The 26,710-nt window shown below is 39.5% G+C and overlaps 1 protein-coding gene across 1 annotated transcript in view; it reads right to left on the minus strand.

Moving 5' to 3' along the window:
- GORASP2 (golgi reassembly stacking protein 2) overlaps positions 1 to 26,710 on the minus strand; it is a 36,863-nt gene that overhangs the window by 6,191 nt on the left and 3,962 nt on the right. Inside the window, exons 2-7 of the mRNA XM_032293006.1 lie at positions 10,846 to 10,926; positions 9,562 to 9,765; positions 8,994 to 9,080; positions 7,497 to 7,627; positions 4,215 to 4,347; positions 2,384 to 2,507 (exon numbers count right to left, since the gene is read on the minus strand). Of these exons, the coding sequence (XP_032148897.1) occupies positions 2,384 to 2,507; positions 4,215 to 4,347; positions 7,497 to 7,627; positions 8,994 to 9,080; positions 9,562 to 9,765; positions 10,846 to 10,926 (760 nt within the window). The remainder of the gene's footprint in view (positions 1 to 2,383; positions 2,508 to 4,214; positions 4,348 to 7,496; positions 7,628 to 8,993; positions 9,081 to 9,561; positions 9,766 to 10,845; positions 10,927 to 26,710) is intronic.

The raw sequence follows: 26,710 nt of genomic DNA on the forward strand, positions 1-26,710 counted from the left end.
TTATTTCTCTACAGTTACTTTTATATCTCTACAGTTATATTACATAGGCTATTATATTACATTATGCCACATTGTATGGGTTTCTTTGCAAGCAATATAATGAAAAGTGAAGACAGAAAACTAAATGCCCTTCCAAAAGTTGTTTCTCACTTGTTATTATGCTAGAACATTTTAGTCTTTTCAAATTTATTTACTCAAAAATGATGATGTCAATTTTTTTCAGTCTCTTGAGTAATTACTGCTTTATTTACATTTGTCTTTAACAGAAGCCATTTCTCTGCAGTGCCATAAGCCAGGGATCTCTGTGCATATGCTTATAAGACAATACAAGTATAACTACAATGTAAGGAAAGATTTAAAATGTCAAAGAGAAACTGGGGCTTGAAGAGACATGTCAACTATCTCCTAAAATCAGAAGAGCATCTGGGGCCGGGCGCGGTGGCTCACACCTGTAATCCCAGCACTTTGGGAGGCTGAGGCGGGTGGATCACCTGAGGTCAGTAGTTCTTTTGAGACCAGCCTGGCCAACATGGTGAAACCCCGTCTTTACTAAAAATACAAAAAATTAGCCAGGCACAGTGGTGCACACCTGTAGTCCCAGGTACTCAGGAGGCTGAGGCAGGAGAATTGCTCAGACCCAGGATCACGAGGTCAGGAGTTTGAGACCAGCCTGGCCTATATAGTGAAACCCTGTCTCTACTAAAAACACAAAAATTAGCCAGGTATGGTGGTATGTGCCTGTAGCACGAGCTACTTGGGAGGCTGAGGCAGAGAATCACTTGAACCTGGGAGGCGGAGGGTTGCAGTAAGCCCAGGTCGTGCCACTACACTCCAGCCTAGGTGATAGAACGTGATAATGGGTACAGGGTTTCTTTTGGTGTGATGGAATATTCTGAAATTGACTGAGGTTATTGGTTGTACAACTCTACAAATACACTAAAAAACACTGGATTGTATACTTTCAGCAGGTCAATTGTATAGTAATATGCAGTAATATGCATTTTATCTTTTTTTTTTTTTGAGACAGAGTTTCACTCTTGTTACCCAGGCTGGAGTGCAATGGCGCGATCTCGGCTCACCGCAACCTCCGCCTCCTGGGTTCAGGCAATTCTCCTGCCTCAGCCTCCTGAGTAGCTGGGATTACAGGCACGCGTCACCATGCCCAGCTAATTTTTTGTATTTTTAGTAGAGACGGGGTTTCACCGTGTTGACCAGGATGGTCTCGATCTCTTGACCTCGTGATCCACCCGCCTCGGCCTCCCAAAGTGCTGGGATTACAGGCGTGAGCCACCGCGCCCAGAAAGCAATTAAAAAAAATAACAAAAACCCAAAACAAACAAAAAGGACTACATTAGGTTGAACAAGGAATGAAGAAAAGGAAGGAGGCCAGTTGCAATGGCTCAAACCTGTAATCCCAGCACTTTGGGAGACTGAGGAGGGCTGATCACGTGAGTTCCGGAGTTCAAGACCAGCCTGGCCAACATGGCGAAACCCCGTGTCTCCTAAAAATACAAAAATTAGCTGGGTGTGGCGGCATGCGCCTGTAATCCCAGCTACTTCTGAGGTTGATGCATGAGAATCACTTGAATCGTGGAGGTGGAGGTTGCAGTAAGCCAAGATCGCACCACTGCACTCCAGCCTGGGCAACAAGAGAGAAACTCTTGCCTCAAAAAAAAGAAAAAAGAAAAAGGAGGAGACAGGCACATGTCCCCTAAGCAAGACTGAGCTCCTCAGAAAGGAGTTCATACTGACTTTTGCATCTCTAGCGCCTACTATTTCAGAAACACGCAAACATTTGTTGAGTAACCAGAGCAGTTTAACAGAATTTAAAGTCTGACTTTACAAGTTCTGACTTTACAAGTTGTAGAACCTAAGGAAAGCTCAGGGTCTAAAATATGCAGGAAAGAGATTTAAGCTCCGTATGTATCCACATGGTGATTTAGAACAAGTTTTCACAGCCAGGACCTGTCAACACAGAGTACATATGCAGTTTTCAAGGTACACTGGCATTAATTATTAGAATTCTTTTTTTTGAGACAGAGTCTCGCTCTGTTGCTCAGGCTGGAATGCAGTGGCACAATCATGGCTCACTGCAGCCACAACCTCCGAGGCTCAAGCAATTCTCCCATCTCAGCTTCTTGAGTAGCTGGGACTACAGGCATACATCACCACACCTGGCTAATTAATTTTTTTTTTTTGTAGAGACAGGGTTCTACCATATTGCTGGTCTCGAACTCCTGAGCTCAGGCAATCCTCCTGCCTTAGCCTCCCAAAGTGCTGGGATTACAGGTGTGAGCCACTGTGTCTGGTCAGTTTTTAAAATTCTATGCAATAATATTACAAAATAAAATAGACTGAAAACAGAATATATTTTTCTGCACACCTGTACTGAGAACATTACTGACAGCCGGTGGAGTTGAGCTAATAGCAAGTCCAGCCAGACTCTGTTCAATTCCTGTAGTTCCTGGTGGTGACAAAGACGGAGGATTAACTGAGGACAGCTGGACCTTCCAAAAAAAGGAAAGAAAAGATTACTTAAGTTTATTTAAAAGAAAATACAAACATTGGCTCTTACCTGCCCTGTATGTATCTGAACCACATACATATTTGGTTCATATATGAGCTGTCACAAGCTTCATCTGGCACATCTGCCTCCACACACTCCCTCCTAATTTTGGCACATGTCATGGACCATGCACTGTAAGCATCAGTCTGTCCTGTCACTTCCAGTCTTGGGACACATGGCTTCTACCCCAAGTTGCACCCACTGTTCTAGATACTTCCACACTAGGAGAGATTCTACTCTCTCCTCTTTCCTCACCACCTGGAAATCATTTTATTCAACCTTTAAACCACCCCTCCTTTCCTCTTCACTCTGAATTCCCAGCTGGTTTGTTTATTTATTTATTTTAACTTTCCTTAATCAGGAAAGAAATCAGCTGGAAGTCTTAATACATGATAGACATCGCTTCTCAGCCTTTTGACTAAGATCAAATGTAATACATGATAGACTTCTCAAGATTTCCAACCTCATGAGTCCATTTAATATTTTCTCATCAGTGAATAAATGTGGCAGCCAGATCTCCACTTTTCAGGAGAAGAAAAAAAGGAGTCTATAAGGACTCTACAGATGGGTGGTTTCATTTCTGAATAATCCACCTTCTGCAACTCCAGTGCCCTTTGGTACACTCTGAGACAACCTGTATTCCGGCCCTCTCCCTAGCTGCTAGTCACTGTTTCATCTTCTCAGACTACCGAAAGAGGTTCATCTGGGAAAGCCCTGATTATGGTCAGTGGATATGGTGGTTGGGGTCTGAACATGTAACTGTATTGGCTCTAGCTATGAGGCAATGGCAAGGATGAAACTTCTCAGCAGCTTTTTCCTTCCTCCAGAACTGAGGATGACCAAATTGCATAGACAAAACCACAGTGGCAACAGCTCTGTCTTTACAACAGCAGCATTTTCTTTTTGGATGTTTGGTTTTTACTTAGTTGTGCAGACAAGAGTTAACTGCCCTGAGGTGCCTTAAGGAACCTCAAAAACCCTGTAAGCTTGCTCAAATATCTCATTCCTTAAAAAGTCTTCCTTTGATCCTGTAATAGCCCCCTCGCTCCCCCCATGAACCCCCACACACAGCTCTCCTTGTTTTCTCAATTGTTTCTTGAAATAGTAAGCAACAGCCAGCAGCACCTTTCCAGCCATTCACTCTGCTGACTTGCAATTTGGTATTTGCCCTCTGGCAAGTCTCTGAAATTGCTCTCGCCCAGGACATTATTTTTTTTTCACTCCTTTCACCTGACTTCTCTGCAGTACCTGACATGGCTGACTGTGTCCAATTTCCTGAAGCTTTGTTTTCCCTCTAGCCTTCTGCTGAGCTTCCTTTGCTAGATCTCTGCCCATTCAGATTTTCAAGATTCTGACTGTAGTCCTCTGACCCAGCCAGATCTAATCCCTACCAGTACAGGTATCATAACAGCCATTGGGTTATATTACCCTCTCTTTGCTGATGATTCCCAAATCTGCATCTCTAGCCCTGTCCTTTTTCCTAAAATCCAGACTCATATAGCTAACTTCTATCTAGGTATTTCCCATGAACCTCAAATTTAACACAATCAATACTTAACTCATCATCTACCCTATCTTACAGTGTTACTGCCATAGACTTGTTTTGGTAAAAACTTCATGATATACTCAGGTAGGAACATTATCTTACCTCTGTAAACCCATCTTTAAGAGGAGTAATAGGTGTACCAGCCATTTGTCCTGGAAGAGAAATTTTCTTTCCTTCCTCAAATGGGCGTGTAGGTATTCGATGCAAATAACCATATCCAATGCCACATCCTAGGCTATAAAAACATTTTTTTCTTAATGTTATCAATCACAGCTTGTATTTCTTTGAGTTTTTTTTTTTTTTTTTTTGGCAACTCAAGAGCATAGATTCAAGATGCCCCGAATATGCATTCCCTTTTTTTTGAGATTTTAAGATATAAAAACAAACAAATTCCATTCTTTTAAGTAATGTCATCTAAGCAGAGGTCTCCTGGACCATCCCATAGAAAACGGCACCCTTTCCTCCACTGTGGACACCACTCTTACTCCTTTATTTTTCAAGCATTCATCACCGTCCAACACACTGCATATTTATTTACTATCTATCTCCCTCAACAAAATGTTAAGGTCCTTAAGGGCAGAGACCTTGTCTGTTTACTACCTTCACAGCTGCTGGCATATGGTAGACACCGATGATTATTTGCTAAATGAATGACATACATACAGCCTTTCCACTGAAGCACTCTAAGCACTTCTGTATGATGACATCATTTACACATTCCATAGTTCTCCTTCAGAACCTGACACAAATCAGTCAAGTATGTTCAACCCAGATCTCTTCTATTTCATCCTCCCACTGCTACCAGATGTGATCACATTGCTTCTTTCTAGTCTGGCGACTTCCCAACATTCGTTTCTCTTTCCTCCCTTTGTGGAATTACTTCTCTGCTATTGTGTGCAGTGCTGGTGAGACTGTCAATCAGTCTGCTCTGCCCAAACCAAGGGCAAACCATGGTCAAAGCCAGGCCAATTTCTCTTGCCCATGGCTGCAAACCTTGGAAATCAGAGAAAAAACAAAAATGGCTTTAGCAGAATGAATGCTGATGAAATTGCCAAATACTTCTTATCTAAATCTCTAGAGGTTTTCCGAGTCCTGCCCTTTCTACATCTGGTTCTTTAGCTGTTTCTTTGATTACATGAGCTAATCTACATCAATAAGTATGTTATCTGCTTATGATGCTGACAGCTGGTTTTTACCATTTGAACCCCAAAACCCCTACTGATACAATTATCACAGCTTCAACTGGTCAAAATACATCAGAATTCCTGACTGTGGTATTTAAGGCTCTCCACATCAGGTTCCAACTTATGTTTCCCTCATGATGTCTTTTCTTTCCCAAACAACTTGACACTTTCAGAGTATGCCATGCATGTATACCTCTGTGCATTTCCCTGCCACATCATCTATTATCTCCACTGCCACCAAAAGCTGGGTGAGCTGCCAGTGGCCAACTTCAGCTCTTGGTTTCTGGGTTTTTTTTAGACAAGTTATTACTCTGTTGCCCAGGCTGTAGTGCAGTGCCATGATCTTGGCTCACGGCTGCAACCTCCGCCTCCTGCGCTCAAGCAATTCTCCCATCTAAGACTCCCGAGTAGCTCGGACTACAGGTGCATGACACTGCATCCAGCTAATTTTTATATTTTTTGTAGAGATGGAGTTTCATTAGGTTGCCCAGGCTGGTCTTGAACTTCTGGGTTCAAGTGATCCATCAGCCTCAGCCTCCCAAAGTGGTAGCAATACAGGCGTAAGCCACCGTGCCAGGCCCTGCTCTTCTTTAACCAGTCTGGTTTGCACAATGATGCTTCATCTCACAATTATTTGTTCCTTCTTCCCTCACAATCAAAACTGCAATTCAGCCAGGCATGGTGGCTCACACCTATAATCCCAGCACTTTGGGAGGCCAAGGTGGGAAGAATGCTTGAAGTGAGGAGTTCAAGACTAGTCTGGGAAACAAAGCAAGGCCCCATCTCTAAAAAAAGTTTCTAAATTAGTCAGGTACAGTGTGTACACCTGTAGTCCCAGGTACTTAGGAAGCTGAGGCAGGAGGACTGCTTGACCCCAGGAGTTAAAGGCTACAGTGAACTATGACTGTGCTCCAGCCCAGGTAACAGAGAAGACCCTGTCTCCAAACAAACAAACAAAACCCTACAATTCTCACTGGACTGGATCTCACATAGATTTAGAGAAATAAAGATTAAATAATTTATATTGATCAATTATGGCCTTTCAGAGGGTAGCTGCATTTGAAAACAGGGTGCTTACTGATCAAACTAATTAAGTGGTAAGAGACAATGCACTTGAGGCAACAGCAAGACTCTGGGCAAACTTAAAGATCATCTAAGAATGAAATTAAGAGAAATAAGATTTAATAAATGAAAGGTGGTCAGCCTCTGAGGAAGGAATAAAAACAGAGACACAGAAAGGCCTAATGCATGGTCAGAGGCAGACTAGGGAAAATGTTCTGTATGGGCCTAGCTAACGCAATGGCCAATTGACAGTATTAAACACATCAAAAGGAAAAATGTCTTCCAAAGAATGCAGCAAAATTTAGTCAACACAATTAAAAAAGAAAGAATATGTGATGTTCTTTGCTGTTGGTCTTCACTGTCCACAGGATCTCTTCCTCCAGTTTGATTCCATGCTCACCAGGCATTCTTGTGGTACTAATCTGACCTGGGTATTCTAACTGGAGAGGGGGTATTTTTCTACTGCAAACTGAAAATTTGCCATTCAAATAAATACAGCAGCTTCTCTGCAAATCTACTTTATACAAGGAAGTGCCTCTGTAGTGAATAAATTTTGAATGGCTTGAGTAGATCGTATTTCTGGGTGCTTACAAACCTGGGCAATGGACAATAATTTCATCAAGTATTGCCCTAGATAGGCCAGACTCTTCGATGACACATCTATCTTACTTTTCTCAAACTGCAACAAGTTGGAATTCTCGCGGCAAAACACATTCAGCTGGAGAATCTCAGGTAGTGTGGGTAAAGATACTGTGAGCAAATGGAGGCTTTTCCTGCCTGCAGCAACTAAGTTATACATTTCCCAGCATAGGACTAAAACTTTTGAAAACAGGTGGAAAGTTTCCAAATCCTAGGCTTTTCGATAATTACTGCTTATGTGCAATAGTTCCTCAAATTAAAAAGAAATGCTGTTAGCTCTTAGGTCAGTAAAGAAAAGGACTATAGTACATATAGTATGTTCCCTAGATATGTACTTTAAAAAAATGGGTTCCAATATTCTAGGCTAGCTCTTCCCTTTTTTAAAGAGGAGTCTTATAATAAGCCAGTAAGCTCTTTCAAAATAAAAACAACCAATGTTTACAACGTATCTGACTGGTAAGTTTAAGTAGTCATAACTTCATCTAAAAAATGGCCTTACCTGCCTTCTCCACCCCATGCAGAATTTGGTGTAATAATCACTTCTCGGCAGTTATCAGTGTCTGTGTTATACACATAAAGTTTCAGTGGTTTTGCTTCATGTGTTTCAATAAGGCTGAACAGATCTTCAGACTGCAAAAGCATCACAGGAGAAAAATGTTTTATGTTAACTGTACTTTGGAACAGTGTGTCTCAAACCTGGCTACTATCAGAGTCACTTGAGAAACCTAAGAGAAAAAAATAGATTCTGGGCCCTGCCCGAGACATAAAAATCACTTCTGAAAACCAATATACCAAGCAGGTTTAATTCAATATATTAATTCAAGTAAAGCCTACTACATACAAGGCTTTATGCCCAGTTCCTTAAGATCTAGTTGGTACTCAGTACAATTCTTCTATACCCAAGTTCTACATATTCCGCTCTTACTTCCCATTATTAAGACCTGTTTGTCAGGCTGGGCACAGTGACTCACACCTATAATCCCAGCACTTTGGGAGGCCGAGGCGGGTGGATCACAAGGTCAGGAGTTTGAGACCAGCCTGGCCAATAAGGTGAAACACTGTCTCTACTAAAAGTACAAAAATTAGTTGGGCGTGGTGGTGGGCACCTGTAGTCCCAGCTGCTTGGGAGGCTGAGGCAGGACAATCACTTTAACCTGGGAGGTGGAGGTTGCAGTGAGCTGAGATTGCGCCACTACACTCTAGCCTGGGCGATAGAGTGAGACTCTAGCTCAAAAAAAAAAAAAAAAAAAAAAAAAAAGACCTGGTTGTCTGGGCACCTTATTTCTTACTCTCTCTTTTTTTTCTTTGAGACAGGGTCTCTCTAACTGTTGCCAGGGCTAGAGTGCAGTGGCATGATTTTGGCTTATTGCAGCCTCAACCTCTCAGGCGCAAGTGATCCTTCCACCTCAGCCTCCCAGGTAACTGGGACTACAGGCACACACAGCCATTCCTGGATAATTTTTGTTTTTATAGAGATAGGGTCTTACTATGCTGCCCAGACTGGTCTAGAACTCCTGAGCTCAAGTAATTCTCCCACCTCTGCCTCCCAAAGTGCTGAGAATACAGGCATGAGCCACTGCGCCCAGCCTTTTCTCTCATTTTTGACTTAGCAAAGTGTACTTCCACTAGCTAACAGACAAGGAAAAGGATCTATATAGCTGAGCTAATGTTGTCACTGAGCAAAAAGGGGAAGAGAAAATGAAATCAATGAACAATTGAAAATGAGAATTTGATTTAGACTTGAGGTACGCAGAGATTTCTGTATATTATACACAAAATCTGTGCAATTGCCGCACAGTATGTGTTTCTCCTCACAGCTATACCTAATAAGACACCTACCAGATGTTCCATTTAACACCCTGAGGCATAAGTTATGCTTGATCAACAAAGACTGAAATTTTAACTCTAAATGCAAAGCATGCAAATATCTTTCTCAACTCAAACATCAAGGAGGAAATTTAATATAGTTTTCACTATTAATAAACACACAAATTACCTCATTCATGACTGTATCTGCTCCAATAATATAATCACTGTGTGGTCTAAGACCTGCCAGTGCTGCAGGAGAATTTGGTTCCACTTCCTAGAATGACACAAAAACACACACTAAAATTAATATATATAAAATAATCTAGTTTATAGTCTCAATTTTTAATTATATTGATTTTTTAAATCTGTATTCTTTTGTCTTGCTAGAGATGTGTCAGATGTCAGAAACTACAGAATATATTTTAAACTTCTGAGCATAAAAATTATATAATATTTAACAAATATTTAAAATATTTTTGTAGCTATCTACTTTAATACATCTTCTTATAATGATCATTAGAAAAAGTTTTTTTTTTTTTTTTTTTTTTTTAGAAAAAGTTCTTAAACTTCTACATTTGCTTCTCTTCCTCAACTTAAAAAAAAGTGATCCATATTTAAAAAAGCAATGAATGCTGATTTTTAGCAAAAACTGCCTAATAATATCCTTACACTCTTATTAAGCCAGAAACAACCATTGTTAAAACATCTTTCTACATTGCTTTGTGACCACCAGTAACAGCTCAGTTGATACTTACCAACACATGCCAAACATTTTCATTTGCCCCATCAAAGCTGCAGAAACGAATGCTCACTCCCAATAAGCCCTGGCCACCCCACAGGTTACTTGGTGTGACTGAGGTCTCCCGCAGCTCCAGTGTTTTGCTGCTATAGATAAGCATTTTTACGGGCTTTTCAACATTTGCTTTCAGTAGATCCTTAAGAGTGTCATTGTCTTTATTCTGTGAACACATAGAAATCATATTACTTAGTAAATAAAATTTAATGTTAACTTAAGCATCCAAATGGTTATTATAAGAGTAATAACAATAACCAACATAAATAGAACATTCAACAAAGGTTTCACCGACATTTAAATTTTCCTCCACGTAAAAGAACGTCAAGAAATTAAGGACAACTCTTATGTTAGCAACAACTTGAAACTGACTTTCTTCTAACAGCTCACTATGGATTATAAATTGCAACCCAACATTATTTAGAATGATCCAGGGCTTCGATGTGTAAAAAACAAAATATGCCCTAAGAAGTCATATTACTAAGTTGTGATGACTTTGATTTTAAAAATCTAAAACATTTACTGGGGTTAAAGTTTAACTTTGGACTCTATTTCTAAATACATACTTCATTATTTACAAATAGAAAAGAAAGTAGAAACAGTATATTAAACATTTCATTTCATAAAAAAAGGCCAGATGTTGGCCTTTATTTATATGTCAGAGATGTTATAATCAACAAAAACTTTAGACTACTATGAAAAAATAAACCAACCAAGTAACTACTATTCCAATAATTTTCTTCGCCAAGATTATATAATTACATTTTCTTAGAACTTAATGTATAAAAAGTGGTTTTAATTTTGTACTTTGGGGCATATCTCTCTGTCTGGTTCTAATACAATTATTTGTATACTGTGGAACTTAGTACCAAGAAAACTGACAAGTTTGAGAGAATTAGATGAAAGAATGAATCTTCCTACTAATCTATTTGTCAACAACTAACAGAAGTCTTATATCTTTAAAAAGCAATCTTTTACATGTTAATTATTTCTTTCTGCTTATAAAAATTAAATATTTAACATATAAAAGACTCCTGTGATTCTGGAGACTTTCCTAAGATAATCAGTGGAGCATAAGCTACAATATTCTAGATATTTCAATGTTTATTAATACAGTATTATTTCTATAAACTGGCATCACAGTATACATAATGTAACTAATAAACACTCATCTCAGATCATCTGAAAAATTCCATTTTGAGAGATTACAAATACTATAGACAAAACTACAAAAAGTTGAACTTACTAATCTTGAACCATTAATAGAAACAATAAAATCAAAGAAAGGCTCCAATCCAGCCCTATGTCCTGGAGAATTTTCTTGTACCTGCAGAAACAAAAACAACAAAAACAAAAAATGTAAAGCTTAGGTGAAAATTGTTAAGCCAAATCTCTCTTTTCAGTAAAAATAGACCAATTTCACTGATAATGAAATACAGTACATACTGGTTCTCTCATTTCTCTTAATCTCTCCCAGATAATGCCTGTCCAGCCCCCTAAACTCTATCCGTTCTGTACGTTCATCTTCTATTTATATTTTTGTTTCTTTGAGACAGACGCTCACTCTGTTGTCCAGGCTGGAGTGCAGTGGTACAATCTTGGTTCAACGTTGTGCAACCTCTGCCTCCCTAATTCAAAAGATTCTCATGCCTCAGCCTCCCAAGTACCTGGGACTACAGCCATGCACCACCATGTCCAGCTAATTTTTGTATTTTTTGTGGAGACAGGGTTTTGCCATGCTGCCCAGGCTGGTCTTGACCTCCTGGTCTCGAACTTAAGCAAGTCCCCCCATCTCAACCTTCCAAAGTGCTGGGATTACAGGTGTGAGCCACTGCAGTGGGCCTAGTTCATCTTCTATCCCTCTGTGGTTCTTTTTTTTTTTTTTTTTTTGAGACGGAGTTTCACTCATGTTAACCAGGCTGGAGTGCAATGGCGCGATCTCGGCTTACCGCAACCTCCGCCTCCTGGGTTTAGGCAATTCTCCTGCCTCAGCCTCCTCAGTAGCTGGGATTACAGGCACGCGCCACCATGCCCAGCTAATTTTTTGTACTTTTAGTAGAGACGGGGTTTCACCATGTTGACCAGGATGGTCTCGATCTCTTGACCTCGTGATCCACCCGCCTCGGCCTCCCACAGTGCTGGGATTACAGGCTTGAGCCACCGCGCCCGGCCTCCCTCTGTGGTTCTATTTCCACAATACTTTCTCCTTTTTTGAGAGAAAGGGGGTAATCCTCTCAGCAATTAGCACAGGACATAATAGACAGTTAATCATCACAATTAAGCGATAAATTCAAGCAATTATTCCTTGACTACTACTAGCAAGGTACCACTTAGTTACAAAGTGAAGACAGGCACACAGTCACCTGCGTCAAGTCATTTATAAACTGTTGAGGAGCAGGTAAGAAGGGGAAGGGGCAATGGATACGCAGCCCTCTAATCACTGTAAGACCAAACAGGTTAAGAGCTTTTCAGTATAAGGTTCTAAGGGAAAGATCAGATTAATTCTGACTGAAGAAGCTTCAGACACAAAAAGTGGCATTGATGTGTTTTAAAAAGAGGGTAGAACACTCAAAGGTAAAGATGGTCAAGGGGGTATGAAGGACATCTGAAAATGGACAAAACAATGTGAGTAAACATCCAGAAGCAAGAGACTGAAGAATGAGGATCATAGCATGTATAGCTAGACAACAAGGTTGTATGGACAGAAATAGAGAATTACAGATTTTGAAACCTAGGATTAACCCAGAAATCCTCTAATCCAGGGATCTTAAATTGAGGTCTGTGGATGGCTTTAGAAAATACTACAGCTCCTGAAATTATAAGCAATCTTTTATACGAATAAGCAGTTTTCAGGGTGTAAATATTGGTGACTTTCATCAGATTCTCAGAGGGTTTCTCCATGACTCCAAGAAGGTTTAAAAACCATGTATTCTGTGCAGTTCTTTTATTTTATAGGTTAAAAAAGAGAATCCCACATCTTTTTTTTTTTTTTTTTAAAGAATCCCGTGTCTTTTGATCCCATAGTTGCTTAATAGTGGAAGTGAAACTCAAAACTTCATCTTTTAAATTTTTATTTCTTGAGACAAGAGGCTTGCTCTGTTGCCCAGGGTGGAGGGCAGTGGCATGATCTTGGCTCACTGCAACCTCTGCCTCCCAGGTTCAAATGATTCTTGTGCCTCAGCCTCCCAAGTATTACAGGTGTGCACCACCACCATACCAGCCTTATTTTTTTAATTAATTAATTTTTTTTGTAGAGGCAGGGTTTCACTACACTGGCCAGGCTGGTCTTGAACTCCTGACCTCAAATGATCTGCCCACCTTGGCCTCCCAATGTGCTGGGATTACAGGCGTGAGCCACTGCACCTGGCCAAAAGTCTATCTTGAAACTATTAGTACAACAGAAGGCTGGAAAGAAAGGGCAGAGCTAGATTTATTGGCCTTTAAATGGAAGAGTGGGATTACTTTTAATATAATTCATAGGTTCATAGAACAAAAAAGATTACTTAGCAACAACAGATTGTCAAATTTTCAAAATTTATAGTAAAATGTTAGTAGCTAGTAATAGTAGAAATATGACAAAAAAGCAAATATAATCCACTCTGCATTTTTTTCCAAAATATTTTCCTGTCTAAGGAATTTATATTCTGCTTGATATTATTAAATAATGTCAAAGCTATTCCATGGCCAGGAGCAGTGACTCATGCCTATAATCCTGGCACTTTGGGAGGCCGAGGCAGGAGGATTGAAGTCCAGGAGTTTAAGACCAAACTGGGCAATATAGGGAGACCCCTGTTTCTACAAAAAATTAGGCGGGTATGGGGGTATGCTTCTGTAGTCCCAGCTACTTGGAAGGCTGAGCTGGGAGGATCACTTGCACCCAGGAGATTGAGGCTGCATAGGGCCCAGGTCCCACCACTGCACTCTGGCATAGGCAACAGGGGAAGACCTTGTCTCAAAACAAAACAACAACAACAACAACAACAACAAAAACCTATTCCACAAGAACAAAAGTTTGCATTGATATTTATAGGCTGATTTCCTATTAATAGTCCAAATCTATACTCAGTTTTGCAAATACCAACAGCAAATGACAGATACACATTCAACCATACATAAAGCTGCAGTTACACAGTAACGAGTCACTTTAATACTTTCAAAATGGAACACAGATTGTTCCTAAAATACATCCCTCTAATACCAATGTCAATCAAAATTGTTCATTACCTCTTAATGTTACCTTTTATTTATTTTAAGCCAAATTACAGTATCATAGTCTCAGAAGAAGTAAAACTAGATATTCTTTTTTTTTTTTTTTTTTTTTTTGTGTGGGGGTTTTTCTCTTTTTTTCCCGGCTGGAGTGCAATGGCGCGATCTCGGCTCACTGCAACCTCCGCCTCCTGGGTTCAGGCAATTCTCCTGCCTCAGCCTCCTGAGTAGCTGGGACTACAGGCACGCACCACCATGCCCAGCTAATTTTTTATATTTTTAGTAGAGACGGGGTTTCACCATGTTGACCAGGATGGTCTCGATCTCTTGACCTCGTGATCCACCCGCCTCGGCCTCCCAAAGTGCTGGGATTACAGGCTTGAGCCACCGTGCCCGGCCAAAACTAGATATTCTTTTGTCACACTATAGTTGCCCTATATAGATGGTTCAATGTTTAAGTCCCTAAAACTGTTTGATCATGTTTTTATGTTTTCCTGCAAATTTGGGATCAAATCATTTTTGTAAATTAAATAAGTTAAATATCAAAGGAATTTATTATTTAAAGGTGTTCAGTTTCTTATTCTTCTTCCTCTTTTTTTTTTTTTGAGACAGGGTCCCACTCTTGCTCAGGCTGTAGTGTAGTGGTACATTCATAGCTTACTCCTGGCCTCCCAAGTAGCTGGGACTACATGTGTGCACCCCCATGCCCAGATAATTTTTAAATTTTTTTGGAGTGCACCATCATGCTTGGCTAATTTTTAAATTTTTGATAGAGATGAGGGTCTTGCTATGTTGCCAAGGCAGGTCTTGAATTCCTGGTTTCAAGCGATCCTCCCTTCTCAGCCTCCCAAAGTACTAGGATGATGGGGCAAGTCATCACACCCAGCTTTCAGTCTCTGTATACTGTTTTCTAAAATGGGGGTGATTTCATATTCTATATGTTATCAAAGAAAATGTCCAGGACTCAAAATAGCATATTTCTTCTCAAATGGCAACTCTGAAAGGTAGAGTAGTGGTTGCCTGGAGTTACAGGAAAAGTAAGGTCATATCACAGTTATCTTGGACAGAGTCAGATCAACTAGATGTGAAATGCCTATTAGGTGGTTATCAATTAAACATAAAAGGCCTCAGGTGTGAAAAGGGATGACCAGCACAGATCCTTAGGCGCCTCCTCAGAGTGGAGTTTCTCATTTAATAAAGCCCACATCTCATCATCTAATTCTCTGAATCTGAGTGTTTCCAAATAACTATTAATAGCATTTTATCTAGAACCCAACTAGATCACTGATCAATTTCAGACTTTGCCACTGAGACTGCCAGAAGTTTACCTTTTAGTTAAAAAGGGCTAAAGATAGCACTTTTATAATGTAATCACTCATTTAGAAAGCTCACCCTACATACTGATTCTTATCAGGCCGCCCTTAGAAAGTTTAAACTTTAGAGTATAAAGTTTAAACTATTTGTCCGAAATGGAAATTTTCCAATATCAGAAGCATTCTTCCTATAATTTAAAAAGGATTCAAAAGCTAAATTTGAATTCTAAAATAAACTTGATCCTTTCCCTAACTCTATTTTTCCATTTCATTTTTTACTAACATCGATTTCCTTTCTGCTTCTAATGGCCCTTGAAATTAATTTCTTTCCTAAATTTATTCACATCATTAGTATCTGCACAATTACATCAGGTAGCTATCTTAATTATTGCTAGGAAGCTAGCAGAGGGTGCCTTAGAAAAATGCTCTCTTTGACCCTAATATACCTAAAGGAAATTTCTTATATTTTGTAGCGTAGAAAATATGATCTACGACATAGCAAACCAAACACTAACACAGGTAAGTTTCTCTTGCAATGTTATCCACTGACAAGAATCTTCTGGCACCTAATCTCTCAAGCATCAGATTACCACTTCAATACTTTCTATCCCCTATGGGATCTCCTGATTATTAATTTATCTCCTGCTTTCTTCAAGTCATCTTAACTAAAAGTCTATATATACTTGGCTCTACAGACCATTTAACATTTATTACTGGGCCAAATATCATAGCAATTTAAGATAAACAGGTTAAATTTGTAAATTTAATAATTAAGGCCAGGCACAGTGGCTCACACTTGTTATCCCAGCACTTTGGGAAGCAGAGGCAAGAGGATCTCATGAGGCTAGGAATTCAAGACCAGCTTTGGCAACAAAGTGAGATTCTGTTTCTACAAAATTTTTTCTCTTTTTTTTTTTAAAGATGGGGTTTCACCATGTTGGTTGGGCTTGTCTTGAACTCCCGACCTCAGGTGATCTGCCCACCTTAGCCTCCAAAGTGCTTGGATTACAGGCGTGAGCCACCACGCCTGGCCCCATTTCTACAAAAATTTTTTTTAAAAATCAGCCAGGTCCGTAGTGGCAGATGCCTGTAGTCCCAGCTAAGGCAGGAGGATTGCTTGAGTCCACAAGGTTGAGACTACAATGAGTCATGATCATACCACCGCACTCCAGCCTGATCATCTTGAGAGCAAGACTCCATCTCAAACATAAATAAGATTTTATAAGATTATATACAGTGAAAAAAATAATAGACTTTTAGAGCCAGACAGAGTTGGTTTCAAGCCATGATTTCGTCCATTTATTAGCTGCATGAGCTAGGTAATGTTTATTTACCACTCTGGGCCTCAATTTTCTTATTTGTAAGTAAGGGATAATGCCTTCTACTTCACAAGAATGTTGTAAAAATTTGATGAGTTAAGTTTATGAAATCCCTAGCTAAGTCTCAAGCCTATGATAGAAGCCCAAGAAATCTTAAGTTCATCCTCATAACTCTGCAATCACCACCTAAGGGTAAATCTTTATAGCTAACCAATTACTAGACATTATTTTTGCAACCATGTTAAATACCTCTTACTCTTAAAAAGAAAAAAATAAGGCTTGTAAAAGTGTTAGCAGGAAAAAGAGACAAACCACTTTTTCAAATGTTGCCTCCCACAAATCAATTCCAGATGGATGGTAGATCTAAAGGTCAAGGGTAAAACAATAAACCCTGTAGAGAAAAACATAAAGAATATCTTTGAGACCTTTAAGTTTGCAAAGGCTTCCTAAACTGGACACAAAATGCACTCACTACCAACTAAAAAAAATTGATAAAGTGAACTACACTAAGAACTTCTTCTCATCAAAAGGTATAATTAAGAAAGTAAAAAGATATAATACATATCCAACAAAGCATCTGTGGCCAGAACAAATCCTGAACTACTGTAAACCACTAAGAAAGATGGACAATAAAACCATGAGATCCCATTTCTTGTCCACTGGAATGGCCACAATTAAAAAGAGAGTAACAAGCACTGACAAGGATGTGGAGAAAATGGAACACACACATTTGCTGGTGGGAATGTAAAATGGTATAGCTGCCGTGGAAAACAGTTTGGCAGATCCTCAAAATGTTACACACAAAGTTATCACATGATCCAGGAATTCCACTCCATGTACACAAACAACCAAGCAAAATGAAAACATATCTCCATGCAAAAACCTGTACACAAGTTTCCTAACAGCATTATTCAAAATATCCCCAAATTAGAAACAGCCCAAATGTCCCTCAACTGAAAAATGGATAAACAAGATGTAGTACACCCATAAGAAAGGATGAAGCACCAATGCATGTTGTGACATGGATAAATCTTAAAAACATTATGCTAAGTGAAAGAAGTTAGTCACAAAAGACCAAATATTATTTAATTCCTTTAATATGAAATGTCCACAATAGACAAATCCATAGAGACAGAAAGCAGAGTAGTTGTTATGAGGGGTTGTGGGTGGAAGAATGGGGGAATGGCTAATAATTCATATGGGTTTCTTTCCGGAGTAATAAACAGATTCTGGAATTAGACAGTGGTGGTGGTTGCACAACTATGAATATACTAAAAACCAACCAGACTGTATAATTTAAAAGTCTGAACTTTCTGGTATGTAACTTGTATCACAATAAAGTTGCTTAAAACAGAAAAACACAACCCAATAGAGAACTGGGGAAAAGGTTTTAGCAGACCCTAAACAAAACAGGATGCTGAAGTGATCAATAAATATGAAAATGTGCTCAACTTCAATGGTCATCAAGGAAATGCTAATTAAAACCACAATGCAACGCTACCACACACCTATCAGAATGACCGAAATTAAAAAGATGAAAAATATTAAGTGTTAGTGAGAATGTAGAACATTTAGAAACCTCCATTACTGCTGGCTGGAATGCAAACTAGTAAATGGCTTGGCAATATCTATTAATATTGAAAATATGTCACCTTAAGCCTGGACCGTATATTCCAGCCTTAAGTATATATCCAATAAAAATGGGTATACACGTTTTCTAAAAGAAATACATGATAATGTTCACAGTAGCACTATTTGTAAAAGCCCCAAGCTGAAAACTACAAAAAAGTCTATCAACAGGTTAATAACTATTGGCATATTCTCTCAATGGCACCAAATACATTAATGATGTGAAAGGTCTACTATCATATACATGAATAAATCTCACAAGCAATATCTGAGCAAAAGCAGTCAGACACAAAGGAGTACCCAGCACATGGTTCCCCTTATACAAAGTACAGGAACTGACCAAACTAATCTATGCTGTTAGAAATCAGGATACTATTCACCCTGCAGAGGTGGAGGTGTGCAGGATGTCACTGGAAAGGGATAAGAGGCTGGTTACATAAGTGTGTTGTTTGTGAAAATTCACCAAGCTATACACTTGTGTGCATTCTTTTAATATAAAGTCTTAAGAGATGCTCCCTGTATCAAAACAAGTATATCGACGTTGCACTTTTTCCAATGCTTTTTTTTTTCTTCTGATTCTTCTTAGGGCCACACGATTTACTTTGACAATTAAGAGGCATAATAAAGCAGGTGAAAATACAAAAGTACAATTATGCTTACAATAATTATAAAAAGATATATTACCAAAACATGGACAGGTAAAAGAAATTATGAACACACTAACTTGCATTTGTAAGAGTTCAAACTATACATCTGAGGTTAGCTTACGAAATAAAAATCACAGCAGCATGAAAGAAATGCTTCTCTCCTAACACTCTAGAAAAAACAGCTGCAATAAACAAGATGGTATTTGCTACACAATTTTTACTCTTCAACAAACAAAAATGAGAAGCTTAGCTGGGCATGGTGGCGCGTGCCTGTAATCCCAGCTACTCAGGAGGCTGAGGCAGGAGAATTGCCTGAACCCAGGAGACGGAGGTTGCGGTGAGCCGAGATCGCGCCATTGCACTCCAGCCTGGGTAACAAGAGTGACACTCTGTCTCAAAAAAAAAAAAAAAAAAAAAAAAAAAAAAAAAAAAAAAAAGAGAAGCTTATGACGAAACTGCACAGTAAAGAGACATTTCCATTACGTAAAAAGAAATTTGCATCAATGATTAAAAGCTGGATTTTTAAATCACCAACTTTATAGAAATAATCCCTAAAGTGGTATCATTCAACTACAGGTACTGTCAATGATTTCAGTAGGTTCTGAAATCCATTTAGTGTGTCACAATAGACACATTAAATGTGTATCTATTGTGTATCGGAATAGAAAATTTGTCAAAAATTCACAATATAATAAAGGCCTATATCCTTCATGAAATGTAGTATGTACTGGTTGCAGTGAAAACATATTTTCTGCTTTGAGCTATAATAAAAATAAAGTTTAGAAAAGCTGTCCTACAAGATACCATTAACACTTTTGCTCCATCAAGTTCCAGATTAAAAAAAAAAAAAAAAAAGGCAATTAACTTTCTGACTTTTCCCTCCACTTCTGATCCCAGATCATTGAAAGTTTTTACCAGATTTAGCGTAAACTTTTTTTCCTTTTCTTTTCTTTTAACATACAGACCTAACTATTGCTTTCCAGTGAAACATGCACCTCTTGTTCTAGGATTAAGAGTGTTCAAACACTACTACTTATGGTAGGTTTGGGTCACTTCACATTAACCTCTTTTTCTTTTTAATTTTTCACTTGGGGGAGGGAGGAATGGCAGAGTAAGAGGGAAGAAGTGTTTGGGTGGAGTTGTGGGTCGGGAGGCATTCTCACAACTGCACTGGTCTTTGAATTTCAGCTGAGGTATACAGACCTGCTACCTCAAAGTAACAAAGAAAGGAAACCATGAGGCAACTTGCTGCACAGATATATCACCAGACTATGTATTTCATTAGGTGATATACAAAGATACACTTATCCACGTTTCTGACAGGTATGTAAATTATCTTCCTTAAGTTTTCTAACAATGAAAATTTTATCACAAAATTGGCTTACTAGAATGTATAACTGTCTCCTTTTTATTAGTATACAATACATCCCTTTCCACACATAAAATGTGTTAAGAAAAGCTTAACACATAAAATGTGTGGAAAACCCTGCTGCATGACTATCTACATACACCATCATCTCCTCTCTTTTGTACTGATTTTAAAAATGGTAGAGATGTCAAACAAGACTAGAAAATAAATTCAATCCAAGCAATACCTAAATGCCACTTCAACTATAAACATAAATTCCCATGCTCTATATATGTGCATAGGTGATGAAAATGATGAGAAAAGATCTGGGAATGTGATATAACAAAAAATAAACTGTAAATCCTCCATAGTTATAATAGGCATTTTTTTAGTGGGGGAGGGTGAGGGAGCTATAGCAGTCCCTGATATCTGCAGAGGATATGTTCCAAGACCCCTCCATGGGTGCCTGAAACTGCAGAGTACCAAACCCTACCTATACTGTACTACGTTTTCTCCCATAGACAAATTCTTATGATAAAGTTCAATTTACAGGCCAGGCACAGTAAGAGATTAACAACAGTAACTACTAAGAAAATACAACAATCTACCACTTATAAACTTCATTTCTGGAATTTTACATCTGGTATTTTTGGACCTCAGTTGACCAAAGGTAACTGAAACCACAGAAAGTCAAACTGTGAATAAGGTGAGGCTACTATATTCTGTGTCTGCAGATGGGTAACTTTCCTTATTTGAGTCTTGACACAAATTTATAGTAAATAATTTTGCAGTAGACTGACTAGAAGAGTTCAAGCCTCACCTGCTAAAACAATGTCTCCACACGTTCTTCCCAAATAAAGCAAATTGCATGTTCTCCTGAAACCAACCCTGGCATAATTTTTAACATTCAAGCAGTTTAAAATAAAATTCTAATGGCAACTAAAAGGAAATAACCCATTATTGCATAATAGTTTTCTAGAAAAGATCTGTACATTAGAAAAATAACATTGGAAGAAATTGAAGTCTGCTCTAAAAGAAGCAAAAACTCTGACAACTTCTTAATGGATTTCTTTAAAGTTTTCTTTACGCTATTCTTCAAATAACTTAGGTATTTGTTGCTTAGGGAAAGAAAACTTGCTGTGTGACCTTGGGTAAATCAGATTAATGTCTCTGTGCTTCTTTTCTTGCTTTTGTTTTTTTTGACAGAGTTTCACTCTTGTTGCCCAGGCTGGAGTACAGTGGCTCAATCTGAGCTCACTGGAACCTCTGCCTCCTGGGTTCAAATGATTCTCCTGCCTCAGCCTCCCAAGTGGCTGGAATTACAGGCACCTGCTATCAAGCCTGGCTAATTTTTAATATATTTTTTAGCAGAGACAAGGTTTCACCATATTGACCAGGCTGGTCTCGAACTCCAACCTAAGGTGATCCATCTGCCTGGGCCTCCCAAAGGGCTGGGATTACAGGCATGAGCCACCACGCTTGGCCTGTGGTTCTTTTCTTTAGCTGCAAAAATGAGAAGGCTAACTAGGTAATCTGTAAACCTGAATGATCCATCATGAAATAAGACTAACTGCTGCTATCTATAGGTTCTACAATGAGGAAAATCAAATACAGCAAGATCATTTAAATTACATAGACTCAGCCATTTTAATGTGTGTAGTAACACTTTAGCAATGCAATGAAAATGATATTGGTACTCCCCATTTAAAATTAAAAAACAATTTCCTTAATGAGGATATGAGAAAATTAACCAGCACCATTTATGTGTGTAAGTAGATGACTAAAATTAATGGGTCATATTTGACCTCAAACTTATGTTTTAAACAGCAGCAAAGTACAGGTTAGGTACACAGACAAAAATAACTATTGCTTAAATAAAAATACTACTAAAAATGTTTACAAGAACGGTAGAATATTTCAGCTAGTATTGCCGTAACAATACTGGTTCTACACAATAATGCAAATGGTAGTAATAAAGGCGTCAGCTAACATTTGAATTCTCACCACATTCCACATTTTAAGTTATGTGCTTTACATGGAATATCTCATTTAATCCTCAGGATAATCAAGGAGGTAGACAGTGTTACTTTAAGAAAGAGATTTAATACTGCTCAATTGTTTTATTTTAATATACAGTATCTAATGTGGTTTTTAGTGGAAGAGGTGGAAGTGGCTCTGCTATTAACTGTACTTTTCAGATATAAAGACTGACGCTTTTCAAAACAGTTCAAAGGGTTGCCCAAGGAACTAGAATGAAGTGATAGGGCTGGCACTAGAATCCTGTTCCCAAAGGTGGTCTCTGGTAGTTGACTATGATAGTTTCTCAATGTACTCAGGTCCACAAAGACAACAAGATTCTTTCCTTCTTGCCTTTTTTAAAGACAGGATCTCACTTTGCTGCCCAGGCTGGTCTCAAACTCCTGGCTTCAAGCAATCCTGTGCCTTGGCCTCCCAAAATTTTGGAATTACAGGTGAAAGTCACTGTACCTGGTGCTTCCTCCTCCTCTTCTTTCTTTCCTTTTCTTTTCTTTCTGAGACGAGCTCTCAATATTTTTCCGAGGCTACTCTTGAACTCCTGGGCTCAAGCAATCCTCCCGCCTCAGCCTCCTGAGTACCTAAGACTACATGCACATGCTACAAAGCCTGGATTTTACATTTAATTAATTAATTAGGGCAAGTATGTGGCTCACAGCTATAGTCCCAGCACTTTGGGAGACTAAAGCAGGAGGCTCACTTGAGCCCAGGAGTTTGAGACCTGCCTGGGTAATGTGGTGAGACCTTGTCCCTTCAAAAAAAATCAGCCAGTTATGGTGGCATGCACCTGTAGTCCTAACTACTTGGGAGGCTAGGGAGGGAGGATTGCTTGAGCCCATGAAGTCAAGGATGCAGTAAGCTGGGATTGCAACACCGCACTCCAGCCTGGGCAACAGAGCAAGACCAGGTTTCTTAAGCTTTTTTTTTTTTTTGAGATGGAGTCTCACTCAGTCACCCAGGCTGGAGTGCAGTGGTGCTATCTCAGTCCACTGTAACCTCCACCTCCAGGGTTCAAACCATTCTCCTGCCTCAGCCTCCCAAGTAGCTGGGACTATAGGCATGTGCCACCAAACCTGGCTAACTTCTGTATTTTTAATAGAAATGGGGTTTCACCATGTTGGCCCCACTGGTCTCGAACTCCTGACCTCAAGTGATCCACCCCCCTCAGCCTCCCAAAATGCTGGGATTACAGGCATGAATCACAACACTCAGCCTTAATCTTTTTTTTTAAATTAATCAATTAATTAATTTTAGAGATGCTGCTCTATTACCCAGGCTGGAGTGCAGTGGCCTGAGCAGAGCTGGCTGCAGCCTCAAACTCCTGGGCTCTTTTATAAAAAAGTGACATTTTTGTTTTTATTGAGACAGGATCTCATTATGTTGCCCAGGGTGGTCTTAAATTCTTGGTCCCCACCTCACCTCAGTCTCCTGATTGGAGTAGCTGGGATTACAGGTGCACACTGTGCCTGGCTCAAGCGTTCTGACAATGTGCTTGAGGGATCTCTCATTGATGCTTAGAGAGAGAGAGAGAGAGAGAGAGAGAGAGAGAGAGAGAGGGGAACCCCAGCATAATTCTCTTCATGCTACATTAAATTTATTTGCAATGCCAAAAGGGAAATACACAGTCTCTCAGAGTAACTACTTTGGACCAGGTGTGGTGGCTCACACTTTTAATCCCAACACTTTGGGAAGCCAAGATGAGAGGATTGCTTGAGCCCAGGAGTTTAAGACCAGCTTGGGCAACACAGAAAGACCTTTCTACAAAAAATTTAAAAATTGGTTGGGTGTGGCAGCATGTGCCTATAAGCTACTCAGGAGGCTGAGATGAAGGGACTGCTTGAACCCAGAAGTTCAAGGCTGCAGTGGGCTATGACCACATCACGACACTACAGCTAGGCAACTGAGAGAGACCTTGTTTCAAAAAACAAAAAAGTCACAGCTTCTAAAGCACATACCAAACTTTACAAATAAATATGTCCTAGTTTACATTAATACTTTATTAGTGAATCAATCAATACATATAATCCTTTCAGTAGAATATTAAAGTCAGCAAAATGAACACACTGATATTAATGGTTGTTTTAAGCTCAATTTTTATAAAATTTTCAGAGGAATTATTAAAAAGCCCTGTTAGTATCGGATCCAGAAGGCAGGAGAATCAATGCTGAGCAGATCACCCCCAGTGAGAATCCTGAAGATTATTAGTGCAGGCATTAAAACACACCTCATCATGTAAGTATGAAAGCTTACACAGGCCGGGTACAAAGACTCATGTCTGTAATTCCAGTACTTTGTGTGAGGCTGAGGTGGATGAATTGCTTGAACTCAGGAGTTTGAGAGCAACCTGGGCAACATGGCAAAACCCCGTCTCCACCCAAAATACAAAAAATTAGCTGGGCATGGTGGTGTGTGTGTGTGCCTGTGGTGTCAGCGACTCAGAAGGCTGAGATGGGGGAGGATCACTTGAGCCCAGGAGGTGGAGGCTGCAATGGGTGGAGACTGTTACTGCACTCCAGCCTAGAGAGAGACCCTGTCTCAAACAAACAAACAAAAAAAAACCGAACAACAAAAAAAAGAGAGAGTGGGAGTTGTGGGGGGTGCTGGGTGCAGTGGCTCACACCTGTAATCCCAACACTTTGGGAAGCTGAGGTGGGAGGATCACTTGAGGTCAGAAGTTCTAGACCAGCCTGACCAACATGGTAAAATCCTGTCTCTACTAAAAATACAAAAATTAGTTGGGGGTGGTGGTACATGCCTATAATCCCAGGTACTTGGGAGGCTGAGGCAGGAGAATCACTTGAACTTGAGAGGCAGAGGTTGCAGTGGGCTGAGATCACACCACTGCAATCCAGCCTGGGTAACAGAGCAAGAGTCCGTCTCAAAAAAACCAAAGTGTATATAAACAACACAATACTACTAATTTGTTCAAGGCCTATTAATATCAAGAAAAGTTTATGTTCTATGATATAATTCCAACAAGTGTCCCAAGGTTTATATACATTATATTCCATGGATTTAATAAACTGAGATATCCCGATTCCTACATTTGAAAGCAATTTCAAAGAATGTTTATTAAACAACTTCTGGGCCTTTCATTGGAAAAGATCAATTTTGGGCTGGGTGCTGTAGCTCACGCCTGTAATACCAGGACTTTGGGAGGCCGAGGCAGGTGGATCACCTGAGGTCAGCAGTTTGAAACCAGGCTGACCAATATAGTAAAACCCCATCTCTACTAAAAATACAAAAATTAGCTGGGCATGGTGGCAGGCACCTGTAATCCTACCTACTCAGAAGGCTGAGGCAGAAGAATTGCTTGAACCCGGAAGGCAGAGGTTGAAGTGAGCCGAGGCTGTGCCACTGCATTCCAGCCTGGGTGACAGAGTGAGACTCCATCTCAAAAAAAAAAAAAAAAAAAAAAAAAGGAGAGATTAATTTTGGGTGCAGGGTCAGACTCTCCAGATGGTTTCCCAATTATAACTTCATATTCAGAAAACAATCCCAAACAACCACTGTTTTCTTTTTACACATTGTTCCCAGAATGAGTGAGAAGGGAGCCAGAGTGAGATTTCTGTGTTAGGGCATGAGGCCAGGCGTGGTGGCTCATATCTGTAATCCCAGCACTTTGGGAAGCTGAGGTGGGTGGCTCATTTGAAGTCAGGAGTTCAAGACCAGTGTGGTCAAAATGGCGAAACCCCGTCTCTACTAAAAATACAAAACTAGCCAGGTGTAGTGGCGCATGCCTGTAATCCCACCTACTTGGGAGGCTGAGGCAGGAGAATCACTTGAACCTGGTAGGTGGAGGCTGCAGTAAGCCAAGATGGCTCCACTGCTCTCCAGCCTGGGCAACAAGAGTGAAACTCTATCTCAGGGGAAAAAAAAAAAAAAAAAAAAAGAGGTCATGAGTTTCAAAAGTTTGAGAAAGACAGTGTTACAAGAATAAAGAAAATGACCATCGAATATTAGAAATTAACTTTTTCAAAATAAGTACTAAATTGAAATCCCATCACAACAGGGTTTTATGTAGATTTGCTAGGCACCATTTAAAACAAACAGTTCCTTTGGGAGAGGTCATCTCTGACAAAACAGAAAAAATATATAAAAAGAACAGTTCCATATTATAGTAGATATGGTCTAGGCATTGCATTTTCTACAGAAGTAATTCCACTTGCAGTCACTTGCTTCTCTGAGGAAAAAACCTAAATGCTGCCCAGTCTACAGCAGCAAATGGCTTCAAAGATAAAGACCTGTTATTACACTGGTGACACACTTCATGTCAATGACCCTTCCTTCAAAACATCCATCACCTCAAAATCTCTCCCAGAAGAAAGCATGAGTGAAAATGCTATTCTCCATGTCTCCACACTGGTGTGAATACTTGCTCCAGAAAGAATGCCCTCAGATGGCCCCCATCTTAAAACGTTGTTAAGTGTGGAACAGAATATGAAGATTTTAATTTAGTAGCAGGTCCTGTAACAGGACAAAATTAAATTCAAAAATTTAATTTTGAAAATGGTCTTGTTGGGTTCACTTGATAACTAATGGAAAATGTAGGCAAAAAAATGATATTAAACATAGTTCACACGTAGGAGGTAAGTTACAATAACTTTGAAGACTG

Source organism: Sapajus apella, unplaced genomic scaffold (genome assembly GCF_009761245.1).
Source record: "Sapajus apella isolate SASKATOON/1434 unplaced genomic scaffold, GSC_monkey_1.0 scaffold28, whole genome shotgun sequence".
Classification (NCBI taxonomy): Eukaryota; Metazoa; Chordata; class Mammalia; order Primates; family Cebidae; genus Sapajus; species Sapajus apella.